This window comes from Rhipicephalus microplus, chromosome 8, assembly GCF_043290135.1.
Source record: "Rhipicephalus microplus isolate Deutch F79 chromosome 8, USDA_Rmic, whole genome shotgun sequence".
Classification (NCBI taxonomy): domain Eukaryota; kingdom Metazoa; phylum Arthropoda; class Arachnida; order Ixodida; family Ixodidae; genus Rhipicephalus; species Rhipicephalus microplus.
The window spans coordinates 71,053,309-71,065,676 of record NC_134707.1 but is presented as its reverse complement, the minus strand read 5'-3'; the positions used below and the strand labels follow the sequence as shown (position 1 = coordinate 71,065,676).

General features: G+C 45.5%; 1 protein-coding gene across 2 annotated transcripts in view; it reads left to right on the top strand.

Annotated features, from left to right (window-relative positions):
• LOC142768595 (uncharacterized) overlaps window positions 1-12,368 on the top strand; it is a 61,087-nt gene that overhangs the window by 3,503 nt on the left and 45,216 nt on the right. For both annotated transcript variants that reach the window (XM_075870597.1, XM_075870598.1), the window contains exon 3: window positions 434-460. In XM_075870597.1, coding sequence (XP_075726712.1) covers window positions 434-460 — 27 coding nt within the window. The remainder of the gene's footprint in view (window positions 1-433; window positions 461-12,368) is intronic.

Genomic DNA, 12,368 nt, shown 5'->3' with positions numbered 1-12,368 from the left:
TTTAGTTAGCACTATTTATTTATTAGCAGGCCTTTATTCATCCGCCTACTTTGTTGTCTGCCTTCGTACAACGAATGTGTCACGGATGTGGGCAGCCGTCTCTCACTTTCTCACATGTCTTTAGCCTAGCGCTCTAGATAATGTAATTGACCTTAAAATGGAAATCTAGGAACAAATTATATAGAAGGAACGGCCGCAGGCCTGCATGAACCAACACATCCCTCCTGATCAACGCGATATTTGCATTAAGAATTCTCAGCGGCTGAAACACGCAACCATATCTCCGCAGATTTATTGAGTTGTCCTAGAGATATGAGCAAAAGTATCATATGAAAGCAAGTGCTGGTGTGTCCTTATATATAAATCTATGTGTTGGCCACAAGCCTTTGTGAAAAAAAACCGACTGACCCTATTTTGTATATTTCAACTTCAGGTATTCCGAAACCTGGTGTTATTAAAGGTACGTATTTTGTTTTTCACATACCTTACCTTGGAACCTTTAAAGCAACTGTTAGGTGGTACCCGAATGGGTATTTCTTCAAGTTATTCAATATTGAAGTTACAGTAGAGGTTCCAATCGGAACACTATGTGAGGGGGTCGTGCATAATATTTCAAAGAACATTGATTGGATGCACAAACTCGTAGGTTGTATGAAGTGAAGCTAGATGCAAATCTATTTAGCACGCTGAACGTATCAGACAAGTAATGATTAGGCTGTGAATGACACAGTAAATGCGTAATAGTACTGCTGCATTCGCAAAAATTGTTACACTCTGGTCGTTCATACAAATTAAGCAAACGGCAGAAAGTAAGCAGAAATTTAGGCAGAAAGTGAAACACGTTTATACAGTAGCTTAATTTTTTTAACTCTCTACGGCAAAGAAAAGTTTGTTTACTGAAGCTATGTAGAAAGAAAAAAACGTAATGTTTAAACAATTTATAAAAACATTATTTTAAGTTCTCCTTTGACAACTGCTGGGTCGCGTATGTCAACCAATTTTTCTGAAAAATCTTTCCAGTGCTATATGACATGGGGTAAAACCTATGAATTGAAAGCCTTTGTTCATCCGAAGAGACGTTGTAAGCTTCTAGTTATTCTGATGAAGCCAACATATGAGATTCCAATGCCTAGGCGGTAGAGTATATGTGTAAGGAGTGCAGAAAAGGTCGTCCAATTTATGTGCCGTTTAAATGTCCTCTTCTCGTCCTCTCTATCGCGATGCTTCATTATTTGTCTACCACAGGCTCTGGCACATGCTAGGCCTTATAGTATTGCACAAAAATCAGCAAGAGTGTCAATATTTTGTAACCAATCTAGCTGAAAGCGCTTAAGCTCCGGTTAGGAACCTGCACGGCAAGCGGAGCTTGCTCTGAAATAGGCAGAATATACAACTGCATGGGTTGATATACACGCGAGTGTAAATAAACCTCCCGTTCATTGGTGCACCAGAAAGAACTTTCCTGTTTGATGCACCTGAGCTTTTTAGGTGCGAAGCTCCTTAAGGCGTGGGTTGTGCGTCCCCTGTATGTAGCCACCTCTCGTATAGTTCTTGCAGTGTTCACTAGATGGCGGTACCGTCCCCTGTATGTAGCCAGCCACCTCTCGTTTAGTTCTAGCAGTATTCACTAGATGGCGGTACTTGTAGCTGATGACGAAAAGATGCAAGCGGTATAAACTAGACGGCGGTACTTGTACTTGATGATTAAAGTTGCGAGATGTTATAAAATAGGAATGATGTCACATATGGCGCGTGTCATTGGTGGAAGGCAATCGTTCGATTTAGTGCAGCGACGTACGCTAGGGGGAGCGTTGTAATAAAATCGAGTGGGCAAAATGTACGGAGGATTCATGGTTTACCAGGTTTACCTCCGGAGCTTCGCCCACTCATCATCATTCACTTCGTGGATATGGCGACACTTTTTCAACAAACTGTTAGTCGACTACTTGGAGCTCATCGATGCTTCTTCTCCATATTTGTTGTTAAATTGATTGGGCCTCCTGGAGCTCTCCCCAACTCACTTTTCTTGGGAGACCTAAAAGCTTTTGCTCGGGGAACATCCACTTTATAAACGAGGCATAATGATCTTTGCTAATTTACAGCAAATGTGGACAGTGTGTTTTTGATGGTGCGCGGGCTGCGTATAAGAGAACGTACAGTCGGTGACAACCTAAGAATAAATTTAAGTTCCACACACGAAGCCGCATTGCCCTTATTTTCCATGCCTCCGCGCTACAAAAGAAGTAGTCTCCAAACTAGGGCAATAATTTTTTCACATACAACCGTTATCTTACCATTCTTCATTAACATTGAGATAAAGGAGCCAAAGCTCGATAAGAAAACTTGTTGGAGCACGAAGTTCAACTTCAGCTTAAAAATATATCTGTTTGCCAAATTGCGCCCCCTACCGTGTTCATCTCGGAGTCTATAAAGGAGCAATGCACCTCTCTCCAAGCTGACGTTCTTGCTGGGTACCTATAGTGGTAATAAAACAAACAATTCAACAGAACAGTTAAAGTGATTGATTGATTGATATGTGGTTTAACGTCCCAAAACCACCATATGACTACGAGAGACGCCGTAGAGGAGGGCTCCGGAAATTTACACCACCCGGGGTTCTTTAACGTGCACCCAAATCTGAGCACACGGGCCTACAACATTTCCGCCTCCATCGGAAATGCGGCCGCTGCAGCCGGGATATGAATCCGCGACCTGCGGGTTAGCAGCCGAGTACCTTAGCCACTAGACCACCGCGGCGGGGCACAGCTAAAGTGAAGTTTAAAAGAAAAGAATCCTTCTTTTACGCTTTCAAAAAATGATACAGTGGCATAAATAAAATTTTTAAGGTCGTTTGCAAACTTTACGTTCTAATAATAAACTTTTGCTATCAGGTTTCTTCGCTATCTGCTGTAACTATGGCAACTATGACTCAAAGCGAAGAATGTAGAAGTGATCTGAGTGCGTGAATTTTGCTTTCTGTGCTGCCGTAATTACCGAATGTGCGTCTCGCGTTTCGGTACTTGTCATCCGTCTTTAGGCAAGCGCCAATGTTTCATTTGATGTCTTTTTTCAACGAAATAAAAGCGCGTAGCACACATTGTGTTTACCAATGAAAGCCATTGCATGCAAGGCGATGTATGTGGCTAAATGGTGGTGACTAAAGGCTGTTCGTGAATGTTTATGATTTTGATATGAGAAGTTCCATTCGATGGTTTTCCATGACTCCCACTCAGCCTTTGAAGATTCAACATTTTCAAAACGCGAACAGTTTTGCTGAAACAGGGTTCATTCTGTGAATCCGTCTGTACGAATGTGTATCTGTGCTGGCAAGAGGGTTGTTTCTCTCTAGTTTATGGGAGTGAGTTGCGTGTCAGACTTTGCTTTCACAGGGGAGTGCAATGTATCTATCATGTTTTGTTTCATGGGACGTAATTTAATATAAAGAAGTTATCATTACGTAATACATGCAAACAATAAGGCGAAATGCAAAAAAATGAAAAACGTTAGACAAAACTAAGACTCCCTAACAATATATCATTAGGTATCGTACAAAGCCTTAAAAACAAGATCTTTTTTTCTTTTTTTGCTCGATAGTAGCTTTAGCGCTGTCGCCTCAGCAACATAGTAGCGCTAGATGCATGCAAGTGATCGTACTTGTTCGTTGTCGCTGCCCCGATAACGATCGATGCAGCAATATTAAATAGCGTGCGTCATTTCCCGCTGTGAGGAACCTCGCGCGGTGTTTTTCATGCAAGGCGTTCATGCATCGAGAGTAAGACAAGTGCTTACGCAACGGGTACTTCAACGTGGCACCTAATTATTCACATATTCACCGGATGAGCACAATTCACTTAACATTGCATATTCTCTCCACCCGATTTGTTCAATTTCGTACTGCTTGGCGTAGCAGGTTTTCTTGGACGCTTTTTTGTCACGCCTTGACTGACCTCGGATTACTGCACAGCGCATATCGCAGAAGATTGTCAAGGTTCCCACGTTGTGACGTCCAAGTAACACACTCGCACATGCACATGTGGCAACGCGGATGCCACGGCTTTTGCGGGCGATAACTCACAGTTGTTACATTTCACAGAACACAGACGCGTCAATTCAAGCTTGACTTTCACCTTACTGCACACGAAAGACTGCGACAACAATCGAGAGTGGTCACCCTCAGGCGATATGCTTGGTGCATCTGAGCAGCTGATGAAGTGGACGCTGAGTGCCTGCTTCACGCTGCTGAAACGACGGAACGCCACGAAGCTCTGCAGATTTGGTGCACTTATAACCCTGCTTAATCGGAAACGTCACCATCGAACGACGGCCAGCGAAGATGATGCTGAGAGCGAGTCGATGAAATAGATTATTGACGAAGAAAACACCCCAGAAAAACCGAATGAACGCCTCCCACTCTCGGTGCAGTGGTACATCACCTCTCGTCGCGAACGGCGCCATACTGAATTTGTCATTGGTTCATCATCATTGGTACGTCATAACAAAGAGCGGCCACACTTGGATGCGCATAATACAAATGGACTGCGGTACATTTTATTTTTTATTCTTAGCTTGTCACCGACTGCAGATGACATACCTCACCAATGTGACGGGGCAGCACCATAGAGACGCTGAATTGATGTGCACCCTCCACGATGAAAAGAAAAATAAACAATGCAAACTTAAGGGTCGCCCAACACATATATAGTGTCGGGGAGGATGGTCCAGGCACTGCGCTATCTTCCAGCTCCTACCTGGAATAATACGCTTCTTTCCGTCGTCAGGTGTTCGCCGATTGTCGAAAACATGCCGGATTTTGGCCCACTTACATCTATAGGCCAACAACCTTGCGTCGACTAGCGAACATAAAAAGGGCATCCGGTCATATCTTTCCATGGTGCCCGATGTTTACTCGTGCCTCTGACGCCATCAATTCTGTGGCCCAAGTGCCACCTGGATCATCGCCACCCACACGTGAACCCATTTAGGGGAGAAGCTCCCTCAGCCGTGGGTCGTGCGTCCGCGATGTATGTAGTAGTAGTAGTAGTAGTAGTAGTAGTAGAGGTAGTAGTACGTAGCCGCGTCCATGGCAGGGCTAGAGGAGCAGCACGCAAGCACCCTTTTCAATTGAAGAGGAAAGCCGTGCACGTTATTCATAAATAAAAAGATAGTTGTTTTTGATGAAATAACTTTCAAAGACGAGTATTGAGGACTTAATCTTCAGTAAAATTTGCCTTGAATTCGATGCTTACATTAGAGACACGGTGAGCACTAGAAGCGATCGGACGCGTCTGCACCGAACTTCGGTGTTTTCCGATGCTTCAGTAGAAAAACGTGCCCATAGCTCAAGATTTCTATTACGAATGGTTTGCAAAAATCATAGCGGTTCCAAAGATACAACTTTCCGATAGATATTGGTCACCATTTTTAAGTAAGTTTTTTTATCTATTCACGCCACGCCGGCAAGCGCCAGCACTGGACGCGAAGGCCTAGCGACGCTGCACTGGACGCCACTCTCGCTGCCACCGGGACACCAGCCGACATGGAAATCGAGGTCGACAGCGTCGAAATCTCTCTCGAGGAGTGGTCAGACAAGTCCTGGACACCACCTTAATGTTTCGGAGCCCAGGCGAAACGTCACCAGGCACTGAAGCAACAAGCCCAAATGAACGACGCGCCAGCGAGAAAAGCCCCCAAAACTGCACTAATCCCCCGGCCATCGTCGGAACTAAAACGCTATCCCTTGTCAACACGGCCGTCAAACACGTACCACATCGTGGGACGCCCCAAGACACCCATCGACCTCACGCGCACATCACCCAGAGACTTGCAAAGAGCACTGCTTGAAGGGCCACTCACCAGGTTTGACAATTTTGAGCTGACAAGCGCAATGCGTAAATGAGGGGTTCCTGGTCACGTCTACCAAAATTGGCAACGCCACGCGCCGCTGAAAGGGGTCAAACTTCAAGATGAATGCTACTCCTTCATTTTGCGGGCACCTGCCCAGAGAATGAGAGTTGACGCGCGCGTATGAATGGCCCTACGTACACTCCAATGCAGTGACGTTGGTCCTCTACGTAGACGAGTATGCTCTGACGTTGCCAACAGTTGCACGTGACGTGGCGAAAACTATTTAACACAACATGTGTGGTTCATGTATTTGTTGTTTGAAGAGATTATTAAATCTCTCAATAAATATTGAGACGCAATGGGGGAATGTGAGCGTTCTTTTTTTCCTTTTTACTCTGAGAATTGCAACGAGATGCGGGCCTCATGAGTCGGCGTGGCCAGAGCATGGCCAGAGCCACCAGCTATCATACGCAAGAGAGTGTCATCTCACTCTTCCACCTAGCACAGCGAACCCACGCCGCCCTCAAGTAATGCTCCAGCTGGTGCATCATGGCCAGCACCCGCTTGACTATCTGGCAGTGGAACTGCAGGGGCTTCCGTAAAAAGAAAGACCACCTGCAGCTACTCGTACAAGAAACACAACTGCCCAATCGCCAAACGCCTCCAGGCGTCATCGCATTACAGGAAACAACAGCTGCTATCTTACTCCCTGGTTCACCTGGAGTGAGATAATTCACCGGGGGTGAATAATTCACTGACCTGCACAACCAAGAAGCCTCAAGTACAGGTAAGCTCGCCCCCAAGAGCCTTACGGCAAAACAACATGACTTACGATTCCCGGACATTCAACACACGGTCGTAGAAATTCTTCTGCGAAAACGCTCGTATCAGTCAGTCTTTATACTCAACGTATATTGCGCACCCCGGGCACGCGCCGACGACTTCAACCTGCTCTTCCAGAAAACCAAATTGCTATCTTGAGTAAGTTTGTTGCAAAGTAGGCCATACATCATTCAGTTTGCGAGATGATTCTTTGTCCTTTGGATGAGCTAAGGCAGACGTATCAACGGACATCTATACGGTCATTCCAGCTACGCAGGCGGCGCCATGCGGCTGTGCTCCGATGCTTGCACACGGTGATAATCTGGCGATGCAGTTTGGTTTCTCAGTAGTCATGAACGAATGAACGCGTATTCACGCTCTGTGATGCTGACGTGCATGCTCGCGACATCACTGTCTCGTCCACCATTTAGACGTACCGTTGCGCCGCCTATAGTCACTGGAATGTTTTTTTTTTTTTGCAAGGCCTAGTTTTGCAGTTGCAAGTATTCCCTCATTTTTAAGCCACACCTGATTTTGAAGCCCGTGAATGTAAGTTTGTTGCCGAAAATATGTTAGTCGCCCACATTGTTCTACGAGTCCTGCTCTTATTCATACAACACTCAGAAAGTGAGAAAGAAGCATGTTGACGTTCCAAAAAACCAGAGATCTTCCTCGTAGGATGTACCTTTTAGGTAAAGGCAAGATTAGCTCACCCCACATGTGGCTGTTGCTCCAGCCAACGTTGCCGCCGTAGCATGGCACAATGGGTGAGGCTAAAACATGCTTCCAAACATCATACGAAACAATACAGAAGGAATGCTAGTAACTAACACTCGAAAATATTATTGCTGACTGCTGTGACGTCCAAGCGTTCGTTAGCGGCACTCCTTCTTCGTAGCTTCGTTCAACGCCAATACGTTCCCTGTGGTGGCATCATATATGGCGAAGCATTTTTTAGCAAACTTCGGTGACTTTGAGCGTATCTATCTATCTATCTATCTATCTATCTATCTATCTATCTATCGATCTATCTATCTATCTATCTATCTAGCTGCCTACAACTTTGGTATCAATGCCAAAATTGGTATCGCATACCACGACTGTATGAAGAACATATTTGACTAGTCAACCGATGAAAATAATGATATGTACGCCATGAATGGCATGATTTGCATTTCATGCCCTTGCAGCTCTTGCGGTGGTTCCGTTCACGTGGCATATTGCGAAACTGATTTGGTATGACATGATTGCATGATGAACACAAGCGAGAGACCTTAACATGAAAATCATTACATGCGTGTCATGTAACAACATAATTACATTGCACGCTCATTATGCGCTCACAGCCGTTCCGCTAGCATCACATATACCAAATTTGGTATTACGATACGTCAACGAATGACGAATGTACGTGACCGGTGCAAACATGATAATAATGAGGTGCGTGTAATGTAACAACATGACTACAACCCACGCTCATGATGTGCTGGCAGATGTGTTGCTAGCTTCACCTATACCAAATTTGATATCACGGGGCGTTAATGGAGAACGACGGTATGGTACTGGTGCAAACATGATAAACATGAGATGTGTGTCATGTAACAACATGACTACATGCTACGCTCATGATGCGCTCGCGGCCGTTTCGCTAGCTTCACATAGACCATACTCGGTATTACATGACGCGAACGGATGACATCGGTAAATGACACATCCAAACACGATAATCACGAGAGGCGTGTCTTGTAACATCATCACTACATGCCACACTCATGATGCACTCGCAGCCGTTTAGCTAGCTTCACATATGCCAAATTTGGTATTACGTGACGCCAATGGATGACGAAGTTATGTGACTGGTGCAAACAAGATAATCATAAGATGGGTGTCACGTGAGAATATCATTACATGCCACAGTCAAAGCGCCAATACATTTTCACGTGACGCGGTGTGCGTACTCGCTGGCGTTGCCACGCTAGGCGCCGGTCCTGCCTTATACTCGCCGGCGCACGTCGCGCTGCGTTGCATTGACGCATGCGCATTTCAGCGCGTCCGGATCCCTCCGTCATGAAAAGAGGGAGACGCAGAGTTGTATGGGTAACGCATCGGCGTGAAATGCGGCATGTAGTATTTTGGGCCAGTTACCATGTGGCCGCGCCGACAAACGCTGGTCGCGCCAGGCGTCAGACTATAGAGTGCTCGCGTTTTGCTTACGTAGCGTCGCTGTGCCCAGCGTGCACGCGCGTCAACGCTACATTGGAGTATATTGGGCCCTTCATGATGCGCTCACGGCCGTTTTGCTAGCTCCACATATATCAAATTTGGTGTTACATGACGTGAATGGATGACGAAATATATTACAGGTGCAAACATGATAATACTCACCCGCGTGTCATGTAAGAACAGGACCACATACCCCACTCATAGTGTGCTCGCGGCTGTTTCGCTAGCTCCACATATACTAAATTTGGCATCACGTGACGTGAATAGATGACAAAAGTAAATGACACCTCGAAATATAATAATCATGACACGGAAGTCAAGTACGGCATCATTTACCTTCATCTCGTAACGTTGGGCTCATTTTAAAAAGACATATCAACATTTCTCATTCGTGCTTCGCATATCATCGATTCCCACCGACTGTACGTGGGATCTCCATTTTTTTTACGTAAAGCTTTTCGTAGGCTAACAATATACTAGTATACCTGATGAAATAAGCGTAGTTGTAATGTACCACAAGTGGACTAAACTAACTTGCACCCTGAACACACACGACATTGAAATGGTAGTGATATTGCAATGGCAAATATGAATATAAATAAATCACTGAATATTTATTTTGTACGTGAATACATAAATAATACTTAAAATAAAACACACTGATCCTACATCTTGAGAATCTATATAACACAAAAGGGATACGTGTCCTTGCAGAAGTAGTTGAATGTTCGCTTTACAATTATATAACACGATTTCCACAGTATCTATTGGTACTCGAGTATCTATTTCCACAGTATCTATTGGTACTCGCTTGGTGGTACATATCCATTTCGGCGAATAACGTTCATAATCAGTGAATAAACCAACTCGTGTGGTACATAGATGCCTGTCATAGCTGTACGGTAAGAGTGGAATCTCAGAAAGCTGTGTCAGAGAAATCCTTGATTCGTGGGGAGCCTGTAAAGCGCCAATTAATGGACGTCAGACTTAGGCTGAGGTCGCCTACTTGCGGTATTTTTAAGGTATCGAACACTACCACTAACATAAAAAAAACTCAACGCGCGTCTTGTCTTCCCAGAAAGCCAGCTGCTATTTCTTTGAGGCAAGCTCTGTCACCTGGACTCATGGCTGCTTACAGAATAGAATATCCTGGGTCCTGATTGATTTGGTTCATTTATTTGAGGGGTTTAACGTCTCAAAACCACCTTATGATTATAAGAGACGCCGTACTGAAAGAATCAGGAAATTTCGACCACCTGAGGTTCTTTATCAAGCACACAAGTCTGAGCAAATGCGCCGACAACAATTTCGCCTCCATCGGAAATGCAGCCGCCGCAGCCGATATTCGATCCCGTGACCTGCGGGTCAGCAACCGAGAACCTTAGCCACTAGACCACCGCGGCGGGGCGAGATTTTAGAAACTTGGCCGACCGTATCGCCTACGCGCGAAGCTACGAAAGCCCTCTTGTACTTTTAGGGACCACCAGGCTTCATGAGCACTTGTGAAAGAACACTGTGAGAACGTGCTGTGTAGTCTCGAGCTGACTATTCATCGTTCTCTTTCTTACTCCTCTTTTCTCTCTCTTTCCTTTCCATTATTCCCGCTTTCCCCCACCCCAAGTGTAGGGTAGCCAATCGAGCCAAGCTTGGTTAACTTTCCTGCATTTCTGCTCTCTCTCTCTCTCTCTCTGTGAGGCAAGCGATGGGAACAATATGTTTTAGCCACGCGACTCAACAGTCATGCATCGCCTAGCTCTGTTAACAACCAAGCGATGCCTACGCACTGTGCAATGAAGTCATAAAAAAGAGATAAAATAAAGTGCCGGCACATCATCAAGATAGCAAAGTGCATTACTGAACTTTGCATCAGCTAAAGCCGTATACATCATGCGCTGGCATGAAGTCAGGCTATTCAAAAGGCCAAATAGTATGCGCACAAACACAAACAAGCCTCTTTTGTTGTGAATGCCGTTTTCGGTACATTGTCAGGGTGAACTTCGACTTGCAGATACTCACATGAGCATCCGATAGTAGTAAAGAATCTCGCGTTTTCTGGAGGATAGGTTATGCTCGTTATTGCCGTCAAAGGATAGCAATCTCCCATTGTACCTGAGTAGAGCTTCCAGCATTCCACACAATGACGTGCTATGCCGTCTTTCTTTGGTACCAGTACAACCAGAAAGGCCCACGGACATTCCAAGGGTCACACGGCTCCGGTGTCGACCGACCATTTGTCCAGCACTTTATTGATAAGGGCTCGCTTGTACTGGCTCAGCGGTCTCAGGTTGCAACGCTAAGACTGGGCGTCACCAGAATTGATGCAATGCACTCAGACGTAAATCTTCCCAAGATGCTTTGTGAACATTCTCGAGAACGATTTCAGCATGGCCTGAAGCTGCTTGCGCTAGTATCCAGTGCCAGTGAAGTTCCTGAAGGAGTGCATGACAGCTGACGATAGAGTGGTTTGCAGGGCTCCCACGCCTTCCACAACTCCTGCTACCGGCACGGATTGTGTTTTCTCCTGAAAGAGTGTTGTCTCGGACTGTCTTTCAAGGCAGTGGCCTCTTGCAAGAACGTCGAGCTTGAATTTCTCGTCTGCAAGCAAATCTTGGCCGAGAAGTATTGACACTTATAGACTAAGCAAAAAACAAATTGCTGCCGCAGCGTCTACCCAATAAACTTTATCTGCAAGCGAACACAAGCTTCAGCGTTTGATAAGAGGTATGACGCGGTGTGCAAATGAATATTTACATTACCAAGCATCAGATTTAGAGCTATACAAAGCTTCTGCAATGCGCCACTGAATAAAGAGATTTCAGAGCCAGTATTAAGAACTGCTGGTGCGATAATTTCCAGTGCTTTAACATTCATTGTCGATCTGTTGACTGAACCTATGCTGTGCGGCAAACAGGGGAACAATGACTGACTCAACTGCTCGTTGTTTGTCATCTGCAGCGTTCCCTGCTCCTGAAATTGATGGCTGAATGCTGCGACACACTGCCAGTGTCTAGTGGTACCGGCCACAGGAGTCTCCTGAACAATCTGTATTCGCACTATGGAGTGCAAAGCACTGCCGCTTCGCATGAACTGTTTCACCGCACTGGTAGCATGGGATTCCACATTTCTTCGTTGGTCAGTTAGTCTATCACTCAAATCATGCTTTACGGCAGAGTGACACCCGGAACCCCATTACAGGAGCGCCCGTCGCAGTTAACTCGCGCCGGACTGGTGAACGCAACATTTCGGGATTGCGGGTCTGACCGATTGTGCTTATGTATGGCTCAAGTTAGAGGAGATCACTTAGCAATATGACGCTGATCCCCGGTTACTTCCTGTAATAGTTGACTCAGTATACAGTATTGAATTGGGCTTTACGCCGACCTTGCTCAATCTCAAAGGGTTGAAGGGCACGAGAGGAAACCGCAGTGAATGCGTCTGGGATCATAAAGTTGCATGGGGGACTAGCAACGGCGGCGTGA